The sequence below is a fragment of the Camelina sativa genome, chromosome 15 (genome assembly GCF_030686135.1).
Source record: "Camelina sativa cultivar CO46 ecotype springtype chromosome 15, ASM3068613v1".
Lineage (NCBI taxonomy): Eukaryota > Viridiplantae > Streptophyta > Magnoliopsida > Brassicales > Brassicaceae > Camelina > Camelina sativa.
In genome coordinates, this window is record NC_141894.1 from 15,355,751 (window position 1) to 15,378,389 (window position 22,639).

At 37.1% G+C, this 22,639-nt stretch overlaps 1 protein-coding gene, 1 long non-coding RNA gene and 1 pseudogene across 2 annotated transcripts; 1 reads left to right on the forward strand and 2 right to left on the reverse strand.

The window, feature by feature from the left end:
- Positions 1–8,876: 8,876 nt before the first annotated feature.
- Positions 8,877–13,099, reverse strand: LOC104746917 (LRR receptor-like serine/threonine-protein kinase RGI1). Its single transcript, XM_010468465.2, has 2 exons — positions 9,866–13,099; positions 8,877–9,587 (listed from the first exon to the last, which is right to left on the reverse strand). The coding sequence occupies exons 1-2, from the start codon at positions 12,765–12,767 to the stop codon at positions 9,058–9,060; spliced, it is 3,432 nt and encodes a 1,143-aa protein (XP_010466767.2). The 5' UTR covers positions 12,768–13,099; the 3' UTR covers positions 8,877–9,057.
- Positions 13,100–16,523: 3,424 nt separating this feature from the next.
- Positions 16,524–20,832, reverse strand: LOC147926680 (putative pectate lyase 15; annotated as a pseudogene).
- Positions 20,833–21,342: 510 nt separating this feature from the next.
- On the forward strand, positions 21,343–21,872 carry LOC147926681 (uncharacterized). The gene is made up of 2 exons (XR_015581451.1): positions 21,343–21,438; positions 21,505–21,872. It is a non-coding gene; the product is annotated as an uncharacterized LOC147926681 (long non-coding RNA).
- The last annotated feature ends 767 nt before the right edge of the window (positions 21,873–22,639 follow it).

Below are 22,639 nucleotides of genomic sequence, written 5' to 3' on the forward strand. Positions count from 1 at the left end.
TTTTTCTGGACATATATATTTAAGCCCAAACCCGGTGTTTTTCAGGGTCAGGCCTGGCCAGTCCGCGGGCTTTAGCCCTAATTGACATGCCTAGTTGCAGCATGAAAGACTAGTTGAACTGTTGCAGTCTGAACCACAGGACTATACGTCTCAAGGAAATCAACACCCTCCTCCTGATCGTATCCTTTAGCAACCAGTCATGCTTTAAGTCTGTCCAGACTACCGTCGGCTTTAAGTTTTGGTCTGAAGACCCAACGACAGCCTAAAACATTCATATCTGGCTGATATGGAACCAAGGAGAACATGTTTGTGTCAACAAAGGACTCGACTTCATCGCCCATAGCCGCTGTCCAACCAGGATACTTTAAAGCAGAGGCCACTGAGTTTGGAGCTTTTTCAGTGGTGTGTGTTGCGTGAAGTGCATACTTTGGATTAGGTTTGCGAACTCTATGTTTTCCTCTTTTGACCATGGTGTGATCATTTACAACTGGTGCTGAAAGAGGAGGAAAGTCATCCTCTGCAAACAACGGAGCATCCTGTGAATCATCAGTGTCATCAGTGTCTATATCACTTGAAGAGGAAGCGAAGCTTAAGGGTTTTGCAGGTGTTGTCGAGACAGGTGTTGCAGGTACTACAGGAGCAACTGTGTCAGTTGTTACAGGAACAGTCTCCTCTGAGTGTGGAGGAGGTGAAGCAATAGAGGGAGTTTGAGGTGGTAGAAAGCTCTTTTGCCAGGCGGACAATAGTGGTGTAGTTGCAGCAGGAAGAAGAACAGAGTAATCTGATTCAAAAGGATAGGAGCTCTCATCAAAAAGGACATGTCTACTGATGTAGACACGACCCGTAGGAGGATACACACACTTGTATCCCTTGTATTTGTTATGTTATCCAAGGAACACACACTTCAGAGATTTAGGATCAAACTTGTTGGCACCATAGGCTCGAAGTGTACGATAACAAGTGCTGCCAAATATCCTGAGATACGACTAATCTGGTTTTACTTCAAAGAGAACTTCATACGAGCTCAGAGAAGCTTGATGAACAGATGTTGGAAGGAGATTGATGATGTGATTGGAGGTAAAGAAAGCCTCAACCCAGTAGAATTGTGGTACTTTGCTTTGGAACATCATGCTGAGACCAAGTTCAGACAGATGTCAATGTTTTCTTTCAGCTAGACCGTTCTGTTGCGGTGTGTGTGGACATTATATAAGTTGTTTTATGCCATTGTTCGCAAGGTGAGTAACAAATTGATTGCTAATGACCTAACCCCCTCCATCACACTGAAACATCTTGATTTTCTGATTAAACTGATTCTCAACAAATCTTTGGAAAAGCAAGAAGACTGAGTAGAAGTCCTGATTTATTCTTCAAGAGATAAAACCAACTGTAACGAGAATAATTGTCAACAAAGATCACATAATATCTAAACCCCTGAGTTGAAGTGACAGGAGCAGGACCCCACAAATCACAATGCAACCTCTCAAGAGGCCTACTAGCTACAAAATTAGAAGAAGAAAAGGGAAGTTGAGCACTCTTGCCAAGCTTGCACGACTCACAAATTTTGTTGGTGCGTTCATTGACTGATATTGCTGCAGTGGAGGAGAGGTGTTGAAGAATCTCTACACTAGGATGACCCAACCGATTGTGCCAGACATCATCACTTGCAGCGAGCTGTCTTGTAAAGTAGTGAGCTTGAAAGACATGATTTTTCAACACGTAGTGATCTCTACTCCTGTTTCCTGTTGTGAGGAGCTGCTTGGTATGCTTGTCCTCTACATGCACACTATCAGAGTCAAAGTTAATGGTACAAGGATAGTTTGTACAAAGCTTAGAGACTGAAAGCAGAGATTCTGTTACATTGGGACAAACAAGAACATCATTCAGAGGTAGAAATTTACCTGAGAGTGTCTGCAGAGGAACAATACCAATGTGTGTGATCGGCAAGAACTCTCCATTTACAACCATGACTGTGTCGTTACCACAATAAGATTGTGAGTGTTGCAGGTTTGAAGTGGAGTTGGTAATGTGAGCAGTAGATCCACTGTCAGGTAACCATTCAGTTATGTTGTTGTGACATTCACCCTTGGAGATACGCATAGCAGTGGTTTGTTGCTGAACATAATCTTCATTGAATCGATTGTAGCAGTCGTATGCAGTGTGGTCATACTTGCCACATTTGGTTGGTCTAGCAGGTCCTGTTATCTTGGTTTGATTATCTTCTCCTTGTGTACCATGACCGTGTTGTTGAAAGCCACAACCACAAGTGGAATAGTTACCTCGACCTCTGTAACCTCCACCATATCTGCCACCTCTTTTACCTGAACCTCCTCTATCAAAGTAACTTTCTCAGCCTTAAAAGCTAGATGTCGAGTGACAGCCGAAGCAGAGGAGTAAGTCTTGAGCTTATCATCAAAGGCGGTGACTTTAAACACCACGTCCTCATAGCAAGGACCATGAACAAAGTACATAGAGTGCTCAATAACAGTGGAGACAGATTCATATTCTTTTCCCAGACCAGACAGTAAACCGTGAATCTTTTCCAAATCGGTCACAAGAAATCCAATGGATTCAAGCTGATCAAAGATTTGCTTAAGTTCACTAAGATATTCTTCCATAGTTCTACCTAACTTAAGACAAGCACGCAGACGGTTATGAAGTTCAAACTTCCTAGTGGTTGAAACCCTATTAAACTTATTAGCGAGAGCGGGTCATACCTCTTGTGCAGACTAAATACAATAGACCACCCTCAGAACAGGTTCAGACAAAGAACCAAAGATCCACGCCATGACAAGTTGATCATTGCAGATCCAGTTAGTAAACTCCGGATTGAAAGATCTTTGAAGATCTTGATGAAAGCTAGATGAAGAAGATAATGGTGAAAAACCTTTATTCAACTTAAGGAACAAGGATTACATCTATACTTGTTTTATATAGACAAAAGGCATAACACATAACTTGTGAGCTGTAATAAACAACATATGACTAATTCCCTAAGGCATCTTGTGCTAGGAGACTATCATAACAGTTGTTCAGCTTGATTTGGGGAGTAGGCTTGACCGTATTGTTCAGCTTGATTTGAGGGACAGACATAACCGTACGAGCTTCATAGTGTTGCAGAGATCCTCTGTCTTGATGCAGAGTTTGTAGTACAGTCATTGTGGGCTTCATGTTCTTCATAAGGCCCACTTCTCTTCCCTTGTTGAGATCGACTATAGCCCATTACTGGTTTGGGTTATGCAGAGCAAAACCTCAGTTGGAGATTGGTTTTGTTTCATACACCCCCGCAAACTTGTGTTGGGTGGTAAGCAAACACCAAATTTGGAACGAAGAGCAAAAAAAAGTTGTTGAGGCAGTGACTTGGTAAACACATCTGCGAGCTGGGAGTGTGCAGGAAAGTGTTTGACCACCAATGTGCCAAGTGCGACACGTTCCCTCACATAGTGAAAATCAGTATCGAAATGTTTGGACCTGTTATGAAGTATTGGATTGGCAGACAAGTAGATTTCAGAGAGATTATCACAGAAGAGTTCCGGAGTGTGTGGCTGAGCAACACCCAGATCACGGAGAAGAGACGATATCCACTTTATTTCTGAAGCCACCTTTAACATTGTTCGATATTCTGCTTCAGTAGAAGACTTGGAGACTGTGGGATGTCGCTTAGCAGACCAGGAGATGATATTGGTTCCAAGAAACATACAAAATCCTCCTGTGGAAACGTCTTGTGTCTTTGCAGCCTGCGTAATCACTGTCACTAAAGGCAGTGAGGTTGGAAGCAGAGTTGCTGGACAGATTGATCCCCATTCGAACAGTTTCTTTGATGTATCTAAGTATCCGCTTTAGGAGTTGAAAGTCTGAAACTGTAGGCTGATGCATCTTCTGACAAACATAGTTGACAGAGAACTGAATGTCTGGATGGGTTAAAGTGAGATATTGAAGCTTTCCTGCTAAGCTCCTAAAATATGTTGGATCCAAAAACAACTCATGCTGACCTTCTAACTTGTCGAGTTGCAGAGGAAGAGGAGTAGGCATCGGGGCACAATCCTTCATTCCGGCATTAATGAGAAGGTCTGTAGCATACTTCTCTTGACTCAAGAACAACCCATCTCTATGGAAGTGAGCCTGCACTCCAAGGAAATAATGTAGAGGACCCAAATCTTTCATCATGAACTCTTTGGCGAGGCTATCAAGAAGATGTCTGATGAGAGTGTCGTTATTTCCAGTGAGACACATATCATCAACATAAAGCAAGAGATACATTTTGTTTGAACCCTTGTCATAAACGAATAACGATGGATCAGCCAGACTGCAGAGGAAGCCAAAATGAGCAAAAAAGTGCTAAATTTGTCAAACCATGCTCTTGGTGCTTGTTTTAAGCCATATATAGCTTTGTTGAGCTTGCATAAATAGTCTGGTTTGCTCTTGTCTTCAAAGCCTGGAGGCTGTACCATATAGACTGTTTCTTTTAAATCTCCATGGAGAAATGCATTTTTAACATCAAGCTGCTTGATATCCCATTTGTTGACTACTGCAGTATGAAGAACTGATCTTATAGTAGCAGTTCTCACCACTGGGCTGTAAGTTTCGACAAAATCAACCCTTCTTCTTGTTCGTATCCCTTAGCAACTAACCTCGCTTTGAGTTTATCCAAAGATCCGCCTGCACATAGCTTAGTTTTGAAAACCCATCTGCAGCCAAGAGGTTTAATACCTTCTTCTGGAGGAATTAAGTCCCATGTATGTGTAACTTTCATTGTATCGACTTCATCGGTCATTGCATTTGTCCATCCTTCATCCTTCAAAGCTGATTTCACTTTCTTTGGTTCAAGATAGTTCTGTTTTACAGTAACTAGAGCATATTTAGGATTTGGCTTTATCACTCCTGCCTTCCTTCTTGTAGTCATGGGATGACAATTTGATGCTGAATAATTAGAATCTTCACTTCGTGACAAAGGAGGGAAGTCATCATCCGTGAATAAAGATGAACCATCATCTGTTGCGACTACCGGTAAGTTTGTATTTGTAGAGGTTACATTACTGGGAGACGCTGTCGTAGGAGATAAACTAGAGATGACCAATGGACTTTCTGTGGAAAGAGGAACGTTGTCGCCAATAGTAACAGGATCAAAGCCTGACGTACGTTCAGGACATTCCTCCACTACAATAGTCAATGAAGCACTAGCTTCAGCAAAATCAGGGTGTGGCTGCAATACGGAAGGCTGGTGTGGTGGTGAAAAACTCTGTTTCCAGGCACTCGAAAGCGGTGTTTTTGATTGTGGCAGAAGATGAGCATATGAGGAACCAAAAGGAAAATGATCTTCATCAAACAGTACATGCCTGCAGATAAAGACTCTCTCTGTTGGTGGATGATAGCACCGATACCCTTTGTATTTCTCATTATATCCCAAGAAAACACAGAGAAGAGACTTGGGATCAAACTTGTTCTTAGCATATGGTCTAAGGTATGGATAACAAGAACAACCAAAAACTCTTAAAGAAGTATAGACAGGAGATTTACCCGTAAGCATCTCAAATGGACTCATATGGTCAGGTAAAACCGATGAAGGAAGAAGATTTTCCAGAAAGCTTGCAGTAAAGAAAGCTTCTACCCAGAGAGAAAAAGGAGCTTTACTGTGAAAAAGCATCGACATGCCTAACTCAGTTATATGTCTATGTTTACGCTCAGCTAAACCATTATGTTCTGGCGTGTATGGACAGGAGATGATTTGTTTTATACCATGACTTGCCAGATGTGTCACCAAATTGTTGTTGGTAAACTCACCCCCTCCATCACACTGAAAGTAAGCAATTTTCTGAGAATATAAGTTCTCCACCAACTTTTGAAACATGACAAACACTGAGTATAAGTCTGATTTGGTCTTTAATGGATAAAACCAGGTGAATCTTGAGAAATTATCAATAAAGATTGCATAGAATCGAAAACCCTGTGTTGAAGCAACAGATGTCGGACCCCATATGTCACAATGAATGCGTTAAAGAGGTCTAGTAGAAACAAGATCTGAAGCAAGAAACGGGAGTTTACATGTCTTTCCCAACTGACAAGCATCACACACACGAGAGCTTGTTTTATTCATTACTATAGCTTTACTACTTGAAAGAAGCTGGAGAACATCCTTATTAGGGTAACCAAGGCGCATATGCCACACTTCATCACTTGTTGCTTGTTGCCGAGAGGAATAAAAAGCTTGCATTGGGTGCATCTCCAACCTGTAGAGGTCTTTATCCCTCTTTCCTTGTGCTAGGTGCAGCTTTGTCCGCTTGTCCTTCAAAAGGACACCATTAGAAAAAAATTTGACGGAACATGGAAAATCATCACAGAGTTTTGAAACGGACATAAGGGACTTAGCCATTTGGGGACAGACCAATACGTCTTTTAAAGGTAAGAATGTACTTTGCAGAGTTTGAAGAGGGACTAAACCGATATGAGTAATGGGAAGGAAGTCTCCATTCCCTACCATCACTCTATCATCACCGTTGTAGGGTTGAGCAGACATGAGAGCTTCAACATTGTTGGTGAAATGAGAAGCAGCACCGGAGTCTGGATACCACTCTTGACCGGGTGGACCTGATTGATTTGTCATCCTCATAGCGGCTAAAGCATTGTGAAGTTCTTCTGATTGGTAGGCATGATCAAACCGCTTATAGCACCTTGCTGCAGAGTGACCATACTTACCGCAGATCTGACAAGTAGGTTTGTCAGAAACACCGGAGTTTGAAGTGCTGATCTGTTGGTGGAATCCACGGCCACGAGTGGAGTAGGAGTCGCGTCCTATGTAGCCTCCATTTCTGCCATTATTCTGACCACGACCTCTGTTGGAGTTCTGCCGACCAGTGTTAAACGCCAAATGAGGAGAGACTGCAGGAGTCTCAGAGTATTTGAGAAGCTTGTTCTCAAAGTTGATCAGCTTGAACTCCACATCTTCAAAGGTTGGTCCTGGGAACTGATCCATGGAGTTCTCAACATATGTGTCAATAGACTGATATTCTGGACCTAATCCGCTCAGAGCACCATAAATCCTTTCCTGGTCTGAGACTGGGAAGCCAATGGAGTCTAGCTGATCACTAATAGCCTTAATCTCATCTAGGTATGCAGCCATGGTTTTCCCTAGCTTAAGTACATTGTTTAAATGTCTATGGAGATCATGCTTTCGAGAGACTGAAACATGATTAAACTTTTTGTCCAGACTTTGCCATACCTCATGAGATGTGTGGAGACCATAGACAGTACGGAGAGCTTCTTTTGAGAGAGAGCCAAAGAGCCAAGCAAGAACCAGTTGATTGTTGCGTACCCATGTGTTGAAGTCGGGATTAGGAGCTTCAGAGGTTGTGTCACCAGATCTGACAGTGACTGTCGAGGAAGGGCGTAAAGTTCCACCATTGACGTAGCCGAGCAGATTTTGACTAGAGAAAAGACTCAAATTGAGTTTTCCAGAGTAAGTAGTTGGTGGAAGGGAGTTTTAGTGTGACACATTGTGAGATGCTTAAGGAGGAAGCAGCAACCGGAACAAGTGTAGATGTAAGGGTAGAATTAGTAGATGAAACAAGAGTAGGATCAAGAGCCATAAGCTCTGATACCATGAAAGATCTTTGAAGATCTTGATGAAAGCTAGATGAAGAAGATAATGGTGAAAAACCTTTATTCAACTTTAGGAACAAGGATTACATCTACACTTGTTTTATATAGACAAAAGGCATAACACATAACTTGTGAGCTGTCATAAACGACATATGACTAATTGCCTAAGGCATCTTGTGATAGAAGACAATCATAACAGTTGTTCAGCTTGATTTGGGGAGCAGGCTTGACCATATTGTTCAGCTTGATTTGAGGGACAGACGTAACCATACGAGCATCATAGTGTTGCAGAGATCCCCTGTCTTGATGCAGAGTTTGTAGTACAGTCGTTGTGGGCTTCGTGTTCTTCATAAGGCCACTTCTCTTCCCTTATTGAGATCGACTATAGCAGGTCCATTACTGGTTTGGGTTATGCAGAGCAAAACCTCAGTTGGAGATTGGTTTTGTCTCATAAGGATTTGGTTCTATAGTGACTCCAGCAGCACCTGTAACAGAACGAGTGGCTTTTGGACGAGTGATTAAGCTATTGACATAGCCGAGCGGCAGTTGTGGTGAGAGAAAGGACTTAAACTGAGTTTTCCAAAGCAGATAGTTGGACTCTGTTAGTTTAAGAGTCACAACCTGAGAAATAGATAAAGGAGCGGAAGAAAAAGACTCTGTTGTAGCCATTGAGGCGTACTACCAGAGCTCTGATGCCATGAAAGCAAGAGCTAAAGCTCTAGGTTGAAAACAGAGTAATGGTGGCTCAAAGATATTTCTTCATTGATAATAGGTTCATATTACATAGCTTGTCTTTATAATAGGGGAGACTAGATGACCTAATGATTACAAGGTAGGTGGATGTCTGACAAGTGTCTCTATCAGTTGCACAAGATTGGTGAGGCAAGAACATAGAATTGGTTTTTTGTTTGGACTATAGTGTGAGCTGTATACGTACGTTGCATAGCACATGGAAGGAGTTCTTTTTCTTTGTTACGGTTGGAGAATAGAGTTAATAGACAAACTACAGTGGGCTTAGCCATTTCTTCAGGGCCCATCTTTGTTTGTTGGAATGAGTTGTCAGTGATTTCAGTGATGTTCACGTTGCACATACACCTAAAAGGCTAAAATAGTTTTATGCATCAATATTAATATATTTTTGGAAGGTAATGTGTTTATTTATGATAAAAACTGTAAACAATAACTATTATTCGATCTTAATATACACCGGGAAGAAAACTACATGAATTATTGATCTCAAACCATCCAAAAAGGTGCAATTTCATGTCACAAGTCCACAACCCTTTGCTAATCACAGTTCTATATCATTACTGACTTGCCTTCTTTCATTCTATTCTTCTTCTTTTTTTACATCACATATCTAAAGATTTAATATGGTAATTAAATAACAATGAAAAAAAACTCATTTCTTAAACAACACACAAAAGCTTTCCTATCAAGTAACCTTCAAGAGCCCTAGCTAGATCACTCGATCGAAGAAGAAGAAGAGTAAAGCAGAGACGAAGCAGAGAAACTAGTGTTGTTGCTCTTTACTAATCTTTCCTCTCGTCTCATCTCTTTAGAAGAGGAAGCGGCGGTCGCTGTCATGTTCATCTTATCCATACGACCTTCCTCATGCGTTGATGTTGTTGTTGGCGGAGGAGATTTCTTAAGCAGCAAGTCAACTTTCGCGTATTCTTCACGCTCTTGTTTGATCTCCTTGAGCATAGCCGCAACGTCTTTCATGGTAGGCCTCTCGTCTGGAGACGAGTTCACACACAGCAGAGCAGTGCCCAACACTTGCATCATCTCATCGGCTTCAGCCTCAGTTCTTGATCTCAATGAAGAGTCGAGAACTTCGAGGCTACCTCTATTTTGCCTCACCCAGTCCACTAAGTGAAGCCCTTCTGGTACCGTCGGATCTATAGGTTGTTTCCCTGTCAACACTTCAAGAACAACCACACCATAACTATAAACATCACTCTTCTCTGTAATCTTCATGCTGTAACCATACTCTGCAAAAACAAATGGAACCAATCCAATCTAAGATAATTCATATATTATAGTACTTAGAATACAAAGATTCTATTAGACTTCTATTTCTAACTATAAAAAGTATTTATGTATAAAATGGAAACTAAACTGTAAGAAAACTATATGACTCTTAATTATATGTCTTAAACTAGTCTCTTTGATTGTGATTGTGAACCTATTTTTAAGAAAATATTGCAAGAGCCCTAAATAACGGCTTTGGTGGCTGGTAGTCAGAAGCATAAAAAATTTAGGAACATACCTGGAGCAATGTAACCATAAGATCCAGCGACGGTATTAGAACACCGACCAATGTCACCTTCATCAACAAGCTTTGCTAAACCGAAATCCGCAATGTAAGGCTCGAAATCTAGACCGATCAAGATGTTGTTGGCTTTGATATCGCGATGAACAATGGGCGGAAGGCAATCATGGTGTAAATAAGCTAAACCTTGAGCTGCACCAAGCAAGATTCTGTATCTAAGATCCCAGTCAAGCGAAGATCCTCGTCTCTCGTGAAGCAAACTCCCTAAGCTCCCATTGGGCATGTAATCGTACATCAAAAGCCTCGTGTTTCGGTTCCAACAACATCCAAGAAACCGAACTATGTTCTTGTGTCTAATAGTCCCAAGCGTCTTAACTTCTGCTGAAAACGAATCTCTAACGTTTTTGGTCTTCTCATCATGACCACCGTTAACCATCGCTGGCCAAAGCTTCTTAACGGCTATAACCTCGCCGTTGTCCACGTCAGCTCGGTAAACTACCCCTGAACATCCTTTACCGATCACATTTGGTTCAACTAAACATCTTATGATTTGATCCACCGAGAAGTTCAGCTTCTGAAATGGTGTGAACTGCCATTTATATGTCTCTCCAAGCTCTGAATCTCTTTCGTTATTGATATTCCTCCTTGCTCGGATAACCGCAACTGCACCAAGAATCATCAACACAACCGTCAAGGTGATCAAAAGGGCGAGTGTTAACCTAAGCTTTCTTGTACGAGAAGAATCACCATCATCTCCAAGTCTATTGCCTTTTCCGTAGGTGAGAAAACAAGAATCTTGAGTTAAAGAAGAACAGAGTTTCTTGTTTCCTTCAAGATCTTGAGGAGATAATTGTCTGAAAAGCTTGTTATCTGGAAGGTAACCAGAGAAGCTATTGTAAGAGATGTTAAGAGAGACGAGGTTCTCAATATTGGCAAGTGGAGCAAGATCTCCTTCAAGCATGTTGTGGGAGAGATCAAGAATCGAGAGCTTGTTGAGAGACGAAATCTTTAAAGGAATCTTCCCTGTGAGTCTGTTGCTACTCAAGTTTAACGCGATTTCAAGATTCTCAATATCACCAAGCTCTGGAGGAATCTCACCAGAGAGCTCATTGCTTCCAAGATCAAGAAGCTGAAGCCCTGAACACATACCTAAAGAAGTAGGTATTGATCCGGAGAACAAGTTCTTGCTCAAGATTAGTTTGTTCAGCGACACAAGCCGTCCCAAACTCGCTGGAATCTTGCCTGAAAACTGGTTAGCCGAAACATCGAGAACCTGTAAACCGGAGAGAGAAGAAACCGGATTAGGCAAAGAACCTTCAAGAGAGTTATTGCTGAGATCAATCATCTGTAACTCTGAGCAGCTTCCAATCTCATCAGGGACCTTCCCATGTAGCCTATTACTCGAAAAATCGAGAAAGTTTAGCTTCTTAAGCGAGCCAATACCAGAAGGGATCTCTCCTGTGATCCTGTTGTAACCTAACCTCAATCTCACCAGAGAGCTGCAGTTACCAATCTCTTGAGGTATAAAACCAGAGAGAGAGTTTGAGATCAAGAGAAGCTTTGTGAGGTTCCTTAGCATAAACAAACCAGAAGGGATTGTTCCGGTAAGCGAGTTACGTGACAAATCCAATGCTTGGAGATCAGTACAGTCTGCTAAACCAGGAGGGATGCTTCCTTCTAGCTGATTAGACCAGGCAAAGAACAGAGTAAGCCTTGTGAGTATTCCAAGCTCAGACGGTATCAAACCAGATATCTGATTCTTATCAAGCTGTAACTGGACAAGACTCGAACAATTCGAGATTGTAGTTGGTATGGAACCAGAGAATTTGTTGTCGCTGATCATAAACTCTTCAAGAAAAGACAAACGACCAATGGAGCTTGGAATTGAACCAGAGAGGAGATTTAAAGACAAATCTATCATTTTGAGATTGCTGCAGTTTCCTATTTCTTCAGGGATACCACCAACGAGACTGTTCTGCCATAGAAACAGCTGTTCTAGTTTCGTTAGCTTTCCGATTTCTTGAGGGATTGAACCAGACAAGCTATTCTCGTACAAGAAGAGATCAACAAGCTCAGAGCAGTTCCCTAAATCTGAAGGAATCTCTCCACTTATCATTGTTGTGTAAATCGAGAGTGTTTGTAGCTTCGTGAGCTTACCTAAGGAAGAAGGCAAGTTTCCGGAGACGCTCGTCTCGGCTAAACCAAGTACTGTTAGATTGTAACAATCTCCTATCTCCGGTGGGATTTGGCCGGAGATTTCTTTGTTTCCTCCGATTCTTATCACTTCGAGACCAGAGAGGTTCCCTAGCTCCGGCGGGATTGTTCCGGTGAGAAGATTGTCGAAGAGAACTAGGCTCTTGAGCTTCAAACATTTGCTGATGTCCGGTGGGATTTTTCCGGTGAGTTGGTTAGAGTTGAGGGTTAGGGCTTCTAGGTTACGGAGCTTGCTTAAACTCCAAGGAATGTCACCAACTAAACCGTTAGAGCTAAGGTCAAGAACCGTGAGACCGAGGCAGTCGCCGAGACTCTCCGGCAAAGTTCCGGTGAGATTAGCGCCGGAGATAGTGAGTTTCTGGAGAGAACGAAACGCCGGGAGATTCTTAGGCAAGGAGAGCTGGAGAGGGACAGATTCAATGACGATGTCGGTGACGAAACCTTGAGGAGAGCATGTGACAAAAGTCCAGTTGTTGCAAGGAGTGTTGTCTATGGAGTTCCAGTTGAAGAGAGAAAGAGATGAAGGTGTAGGAGAAGAAGAAGAGTGAAGCCATGAGTAGAGGATAGAAGCTTCCGGGTTTTGCTCTGCATCAGAGAGAGAGACACAAAGGATGAAGAAGAAGAAAGAGAAGAGAAATGAAGAAGAAGAGGAGGAGGAGGAGAAGATTAAGGAATGAAGAGACATTTGCCTCAAAATCCGAAAAGAAGATTAAAATCTCGGGTTTAGACCCATTTAGGGTTCGGTGCCCTTCTTCTCTCTATCTCTGTGCTCACTCTCTCTCGAAATCTGTTTCTTGCTTGAATTAAACTCAAGCTTAGGAAGATAACATAAGAGGGGTTTAAGTTCTTCTAATACTTGTATTGTGTTTTATCAAATCCTTAAAGGGAGAGAACGAGAGAGAGAAAATTAATTAAAATAGCGGTGTGGTGATTTAAGAGAGGAGAAAGAGTACAAAGGAAAATAGGGAAACACAATGCCTTGAGATCACCAAAACTGCACCACCCCACCTCCTCGCCACCTCACCTATTATGCCCTATCTCTTCTTTACTTACTACTAGTATTTTATACTATTTTCGTATGTTGTTTTGTAATATTGCTGTTAATACGATACATACATATATTCATTTTCTCGGATTGGATACATTGCGTGAAGAGTTGAAACATATCTAACTAAACGAAATAGCCTTAGTTAAGATGTTTAAAAGTAATTTTTAAGCCAAATAAAGTTCAATTAATAGTACTTTTAGTTAGTAGTCGTTTTTGTTTACAATATTAACGAGTATCGAGGTTCAAACAGTTTAATACACTCTTGTTTTACTGAACCCACTATTAACCCTCTATTTATGGGTATATGTATTTTTATATTCTCGAATTAAGATTGCTTAAAATAAAATATTTTGTTTTGTTATTTTATCCAAACTGCGTTTGCTCAAACCCCAAGCAAGTGCGTGGTTGAATCGGTGATTCATTTTTATTCCCTTTGTTTTTACTTGAGTAGGTTAACTTTGATATTTTAATACTCTAGTAGCATATTGAAATATACTAATTCTATAATTGTTATATTCTTGACTGCTAGTAAAACAAATAAAAATATAAAACTTCGAACTGAAATGCAATCTAAATGAGAAAGAGAAAAGGTTAATGGTATTTGAAAGTAGATGTACAAAAAAGTGTATCGCTCTCTTACTAGACAGAACAACATCATAAGCTCACATACTGAGTCATTGAAATATAGACTATCAAGTCATTCCAAAGCCAAAAGAAACGAAGGTAACGTCACTCCACAATAAGCGCATATAAAATCAACATCATTTAAGCTTTTAATTAGAAAACGTAATGTTTGGTTGTTTTTCTCCTAATATATATGCATAAAACAAATATATAACCTGTACAAAAAATACAACATTTGGTTTTTAGTTTGAAGACGGCTTTCGGGTTTGGTTCGACTTAAGAAGCTAATTTTTTTGTGTTTTGTTTTCTTTCAGCTAAAATTTATTAAAAATTTCAAAACATTTGATTTAAAAGATACATATATTGTAATAAGGTTTTTTGGTTGAATAAATTTTACATTCATAAAAAAAATATATATAATATTTTGAGTTTAATTTACTTAGGAACCGTAGACAAAGGTTGAGGTAACAATGGGACTCAGTACATTCGATAAACCGAGATTTCACCAACTATGCTCATGGGATTCTCGGATCTGTCATTTGGTCCATTTCCTACAATCACGAAGAAAACAAAATTATGATTTTTTTGTTGTTTAATTATGTCCATCGGGTGCTTTTGCAATTAATTTAGTTGATGTAAATTAAATAAACATGAGAATCGTTTGAAATAAGACGACTAGACTTTGAACCCTTTGCTAGATCCAATGATTTTTTTTTCACAAAGATCTAGTTGATCTTGAAACAACGTGTATACAACAACTGAGATATAAATTCATTAAAAGTAATTTTGTGTTAATTTTGTTTCCTTTCCGAGTTTCAGTCACCCCTTTCTCTCTATACATATTTTAAGATTTAGCTTGATTTGTAGTCAAATTTCTATATTTCTATATTTAAAATAAATACTATAGTAGCAATTTTAAAAGCTTATAATTAAATATAAAACAATTGACCAAAAAGTATGCAAAAAGGAAGATAGTTATGATAGAAAACTTACTAAAATAACATTACAAAATTATAAATAAAATATTGCTCTATTAGTTAGTAATAGTATACATAAAAATCACACTAAGAGATGGGTTAAGCAAATTCTAAAGCTTTTAGTAATAAGACTTGTGGATTAATAAAGAAAGGAGAAGAAAAAAGAAAAGCAAAGGATGGGTGGGTTTAGGTATAGGAGTGTAGAGGACAAAACAACAATCCCTGATTTTGAGGATGCCTCACGTGACCACAACGAGCCACACTCATTCTCACCTACCCTAATTCTTCACTCTAATTATCATTACCTTTAGTTTACTTTGATCTCTTTTTTTTAACTCCCTTTAGTTTACTTTAATCCCTTATTCTACTCTTTTTCTCCTTATTACCAAATACCAACGACTAGTTTATTTCTACGTCATATTTTCCAAACAAAAATTAGCCAAGGTAAAAATAAGTGTGTATGCAGAATGTGAACTATGATCCTTTATTCCTTTAGCATCGAGAGATAAATTATGTTTTAGCTACCGGCACATGAAGGACATTGAAATATTTTCTCTATCATATGTACTTTCAAAAAGACGAAACAAAGTAGGCAAAGTGCATAAATAATTAGCGCACCATGAGCCATTATTACAAGTAAACAAAGACAATAAAAGAAAGTAAGACCATAAGAGTCTTAAACGGCGCAGTTTTAGAAATAAAGAAATAGGAAGTGTTGCCTTGTTTCAAGGGTCTTTGCCTCGAGAGTCTCTCCTTGTGGGAATCTCTCCATGTTTTTGTTTATTTTCCCAAAATGTTCTTTTCTTTTTTAACATTACCACTTACTTACTCCCTCAAAATTTTAAAAGAAAATCAAGTTAATTAAAGATTATATACTTATTATGTTTAAGATAATATGATTGTTTTTCGTATTTTGGAAAACGACACGTACTAATTAAACTTTTTGAGGGAATATATCAATCAAACTTTGGATTCACATGCATTATGATATTCTAACGGACACTAAGTTCAGAATTAGTTTGTGGCCTTGTGGGTGTACTTAGGACCAATAATGTAGTCTTAAACTGACAAAACACAATTGGCTACTGATGGGCCTATCTTAGCCGTGCTAAATCTACTAGTATACAAATGGAACAGAAATGAAAGAACAAAACAACATATCAAGCAATCAACTGTCCTTAACTTTATATCAGACTAGATGGTTACCCAAGCATGCATGTATATATATATATATATATATATTTCATATTTTTGGTTCTTTTAAATGTTGAATATATATAGTTATTATCCACAATAAAATCTTGTTCATCTTGTTATAATAAACATTTTATTTTCCAAAACAGTAGATAAAGCAACAAATTCTATGTTGCTAAAATTCCTTAAATATATTCATCATGATTTACATATTTAGTATCTAATATCACCCTTTTTCTAACATCATAAAACTGAAACATATTACATATAATTAAGAATTTTCCAACTAATTTTACCGATAAGATTTTGCATTTACGTAATATCTTACATATATGTATATATATATATATATTTTTTTAAATGTAATCTAACAAAAAAATAAGCAAAACACATGTAAAATATAAACAAAACATAAGTAAAACTCTTTTATATATATGTTTTGATAACAAATAAAATAGACTCTCAAATATCATACCATCTTGTTTTTTTATCTTAAATTAGTCTATCATAAATTCATTTGAATTTAATTTTATAAAAAGTATGAGAACATTTTGGATATCAAATGTGTGAAAGGGGTTAGATTTTTTTTTTTGTATACTTAAACTACTAATGGTTTGAAAGAGTGATATGTTACTCTGCGGCAACCAAGAGCACCTGCAGTAGCAGTGATTGAGTCCACCATTGAGGCTGATCTAGCTGGTAAGCTTAAGGCATGTGCTTTTTTTGCTGATGTTCCATCCCCTGATGGTGTGAAAAACGCTCCATTCACTAGAATGTCATTTTCTGATCTTCAGTTCCACTTTTTCCACTCATTTCTTCTGTGCCTACTCTTTTTGTCACCTGTCCAGTTTCAAATTTTGGAATTACTTAATTAAAGATACATTTTCTCTGTTTATAAGCAAGCAAAAATACGGAAGAGTTGAACCTCCTTGGCAAACCGTTTTTTAGGAGCAGCATATCTATTGCCTTGACTGATTATAGTTGGCTTTGCACTTCCTCCAATGGCATACATTTCCCAGTGTATGTAATCATGCCTGCACCTGCGCATGAATATACTCAAAGTCTTGCTTAACTTGTATTGCAAGTAATAAGCCCAATTAAACACAATATGTAACATTGTAGATTTACCTTGGCATTCTTTGTTTGAGCCCCTCTCCAAAATGGTTGTACGCAATGGTCACTTGCATCAACTTGTTTCGGATGAACCAATCATCGTGGCCTAGCAACATCACCTGCCCCAACAATGTCGTGATCAAGAAAACCGAGTTTTGTAATAATAAGAAAAGGGCTTTTAGCTGTTTGATTCAGCTCATAGTGGTGTGTGAAATGGTTCTTGGAAATGGTAATGGCAGTGGAACCCGAGACAACATCAACAAGACCATCAGCGCAGTAAGAGAGAGAATTGTGGTTGATCACTTGACCCAAATATATTAATACTATCACCATCAACGTACCTCGTACAATGAGTCCCGTCCCCATCCAGATTCCATACTCTTGTGTATCCTTAGTTACGATTCCCAGTTGACGAGCCACCTCCATTTCTGCCTTAATATTATGTGTTATTCTTTCTTTTCTATTGTACTAGATCGTTGTCCACGTGATACATGGATAATGTATTTAGTTGTTCATATTTTTTTATTTAATTTGTGATTATAATAGATATATATATATATATATTACATTTTACTTTTTTGTTACTGAAAGTTTAATATAACTGGTGTAAAACTTTGAAAGATTTTCTATCATAAAACTAAAAACGTATTATATATACTTAAGTATTTTTCACTAATTTTATCGATAAAATTTTGTATGTATGTAATATCTTATATATATTGTTTCATATAGATATCTTACATATATTTTTAATATAAAAAAGTAACTTAGAAAAAAATAAGCAAAACATATGTAAACTTTAAACATAATATAAGTAAAATAATCTTATGTATGTGTTTTTATAACAAATAATATAGACTCTCAAATATCATACTATCACTTTTTTATTGTCACGTTAGCATTTTGTTCGTTCATTGAAAAAAATTCATATAATATTTTAACACAAAGTTCTCAAGTTTCATGTGATTTTTCATCTTCCTTTTAAACATTTAATACATTATAAATAAAAGAATAAGAAATATGAAATAAATTCATTTTTAATACTGTATAACTATTCTCTATGTCTTTAAAATAGATCTTTAATGAGTTTTTAATTAATAACTTAATAAAATTAATAGACTTTATATATTAAAGTTGAATATAGAATGACATGTGTCAGCTTCTCAAATCTTGAATTTTATTAAAATTTTATTTTACTATATAAGATTTTTCGCATGAAATCATCTTTAGGGATTACTGACAAACCTTCATCCACAAAATTAAATAATTAAAATAAACTTTAGAGATCATTTCAAAATCTCACGTTGGACACTTCAAGCAAGAATACAAAATAAAAAAGCATTGATGTGATGATAATGCTAAATTCACACAAAATTGTAAGGCATGTTCTTAACCGTCCATGACTAGAGAAGTCACTTGACTTTCTTATGGTATCATTTATATAGTATACCTATAGGTAGGTGAATTCTTCTAATTGAGTCGTCGATGTAAAGATGAATGTCTACTAATATAGATGTTAAGCTACATACAACGAACTAGAAGAATGCATTTTGCGTTTTACATTATTATACATTGTATACACACTTTATGATGGAGCAAGCAAGCATTAAGGAATTAAAAGGCACCATAGGAACCTAAAACGAGGAACTTAAGACGCGTTTATTAATAAGTTGATGCCTTACTATTTTTTGGTTGCGTTAATCAATTTTCATGTTTTCTTTGTCAATTACGTAATGTAGCAAGAAAAACTTTATCAACCGAAAGCTTTCACACATGGCTTAATTAAGAGCTCTTTCCAACCGGCTTTTATCATCTGTTGGTTGCTGTTACGATAAAATGTAAAAAGCACGAGGTTATAACTTTGTGAAGTATTGTGATTTTGTTTTGTTTGATATTGTGTTATTCATAGCTTTGAATTTGGAGAAAGTGTAAGTGAAATCGGTTACATATATAGACAATCTGGCTAAGAGATTATGTAGTTATTGATTAAATATTTCATATAAAGTGATATGCTCAAATTTACCCTAGAGCCACTCTCTCAAATTAAGAGATCAATTGTAGTACTTAGGGATCGAATCCACAAAGACTCCAGATTTACACAATAGATTTAATAATCTTTTAATTATGCTAAACCAAAATTGTAATTTAAATAGCAATGCAAAAACAGAATTTAAAAGAGTTGTAAATCAATAAAAATAAACGCTAGACCTAGGGAAATTCTCAAGAAATCATAGAAAATCAGATCAATTAATTAAGCAAACATGATTCAATAATTAAGCAATGTTCTTGAACTCTAAACACAATTGTAAAATAAATCAGTTCTCACTGTAAATATTATCTAAATTTAAAATCAGAAAATCCAAATCTCTTTGTAAAATTCTAGGTTAAAAATCAGCAATAAAATCAAGTTTAGATAAGTTCACAAAATCACTAATTCAAATCTCTTTGCAAAAAGTAATTTTGCTCACCAAAAGTTTTTGTCAGGAAAATCAATTATATTCTTATATCAATCAATAATCTTAAGATCTAAATCTAGATGACTAATCAAAGATCTAGCATTAAAAAAAAACTATGGTGAAGAACAAGAAAGATAATGAGTCCAAACAATAAATCAATCTAACAATCCATGAAATCCCTAATGAGAAACCTTAAACCTAACAAGCAGATCTACTCAGACATAATTGTAAGAACACAAATCATGAATAAAATAGATAGCATTAAGAGATTAAAAGAAGAAGAAAATGAGTTCTGAATCTTCTCTGAAGGAGTCTTGATTCTTCTCTCCAAAAGCTCTCTAAAAATCTCTCAGGGTTCTTTCAAAAAAGTTGCAGGGAAAAATAAAGTTTAGGTCTAAACAATGACACAAAAATCCTATTTATATTTCTAAACACGTCCATGGACTAATGATGCAAATATGAAAAACTTTGGGGCAGCTTTGTAAATTTTCAAAACTTGTGGGAAAACATCCAATTCTTCTGTTGGATGCTGCATCGATCGACACTATCATCTGCATCGATCGATGCATAGCTCTGAACTCGTCTTCCAACTTCACAACTCAGCTTCAATGCTTGATTGTGCTCCAAATCCTCATATTTAGCTCCATTATGCTCCCATCCATGCTAGACCCTATAAAGACTCAATAAAACTCTAACACCAAAAAGACTCTATAAATAAGACTTATATCATGACTAAAAACACCTAAAAACCATGATATATCATAAAGTAGTGATGGAAACAAAGTATATATATCAGGTGATTATCTGCATAATCATTTTGGAAAGAGGAAAGAGGAACGGAATTGACACTCGTCTAGATAATAGGAACAATGGTAAGATATCACGACCCACAAGAAGCAAATCTTTTGAAGATATCTATTGTCACAAAAAAAAGAGATGTACATTTTAAAATTACGGCGGTTAGATAAGTATTACCGATTTTGTTCTATCAAGAATAGATTCAAGAGCAATTGGTAGATTTACAGGCGGGAAATGAAAGCTTAAAGAACATGCACGCATGGACTTTGACAAGCCATGTAAAAATGTCAAAGGTTACGAATCTTATTAGATGTTTCTCTCTGTATATAATAGGCAACATCATGAGAAGCACCATCTTCTGTTCTATCTTTGGATTCTCTTGCGATTTTGTATTTGACCACAATCACTTTTTTGGTGGATTCTCTTTTTTTTTTTTTTTGTTATTCTACCCCACACTTGATAGTACAGTTGATGTTACCGTAAAATGGGAAAAACGGCTTTTACATACCTGGAAAATTCTAATGTGTTCGATTCATACATCGGACTATTGACTGTGCAAAAACATACATCGACTTTAAAATTTTTGAATTTCATACATGAATTTTTTATTTTGTGCGTAAACATACAAAAACGTGTTTAATGCTTAACACTATTAATCTCACCGTTAAGTCACGCTGATGTGGATTCTATGTGTGTAGACTGAATAAAACGACGTCGTCTTGGTTGTTTTTTAAAAAACAAAAACATGTGACAAGTTAGGCTCAAACTGCTGAAGCTTAAATCTAATAAGAACTCCTTAACAACTGTGACGAGACCATTTTTTGAAATATGATGAACAACAGTTGCCTATATAGGCATCTCTATCTTCCTCTTCTTCTCTTCTCTTCTTCTTCTTCTCTCTTCATGGCTGGCTCGTGAAAAAGGTTATTCAACAACAACAAAAATGGCGAACAAAACTTCTATTCAACAAGCTGTCAACATCATTATAAAAAAAAAAGACAAAAACTTTTCAACAACCATTAAAAAGACAAGCTTTAATTCAACAAGTATGAAATCAAAAATTCCTAAAATTGATCCAAACCTAGTTGAATTTGATCAAAACTGGTTAGACCCAGAAAATGAATTCAGAAATTAGACAACGGCGAAGTAAGTGATTTAATGATTATGGTGATGTATCTAGATTTGAGTTTTAGTTTATTGATCCAATTGCAGATTATGAATTTTGAAGGATTTCAAGGCTGAGGAGAACGATTATGGTTCTGGCGTTGCCAATTTCATCGTGATTGTCTCCGGCGGTGTTTTTACTCTCGTTTCTGAGTTGGGTTGCGATAAAGCCAGACAACTATTTTCCTTCTTCGCTGTTTGTTTAGACGTCGGCGTCAAACTCGTCGTCATGGTTAGGTTTGGTACTACTCAGGAACTCATGGCTATGACAATCATGGATTCGGCGGTGAAGTAAGTTATTTTCGCCATTGTTGTTGTTGAACAATCTGTATGTGCCAGCCATGGAAAGAGAAGAAGAGAAATAAAAATATAAATGTTTCGGTATATTCTAATAGATTTTCTAATAAATTGTTGTGTCCCAATGGTTAAAGAGAGGTTGCTAGTTCTAACTTTTTGCTGGTTCGAGCCTAGCTTGTTACATCTTTTTATTTTAATTTGATTAAAACGACGTCGTTTGATATTTTCTGTACACGTGGATTCTACGTCAGATTGGCGTAACGGCGAGATTAACAGAGTTATTTATTAATCACGTTTTTGTATATTATAGCACAAAATTATAAGTTCGGGTATGAAATTCAAAATTTTTAAAGTCTATGTATGTTTTCGCACAGTCAATAGTCTGATATATAAATCGAACATATTGAAATTGTCCAGGTATGTAAAAGCCGTTTTTCTCCGTAAAATGTTAGAAATGATGTAGAGTAAAGTTCCGTAGCTCTTTGTTTAAGTGAAAGAGTAATACGTGACCATGATAGAATATTAGAATAACATGATAATTACTTAATTAGTAAGCGTCTAAGAGAGACATACGAATCAATCAAGATAGAGGGACAATGAAAATGGTAACTAAAAATTGTTGTTATTTAATTCAATTCATGCTGATGGCGGCCCAACAAATTTTCTTTATGATAAGTGGATAAGTGGGACAGAGGCCCAACTATTATATTTTGATAAATACACTTATCTTAAGTGATTTTTATTATCAGATGTTTCTTTTTCTTGGTTTGAACTTCAAATTGTTAAGAATCAGAGAATTGATACTCTAGTCAATAAATACGACCACAGCATTAAATGACAACTGAAGAATGGTTTTCCATAATTGATTACTGATTGAGTGACTGTA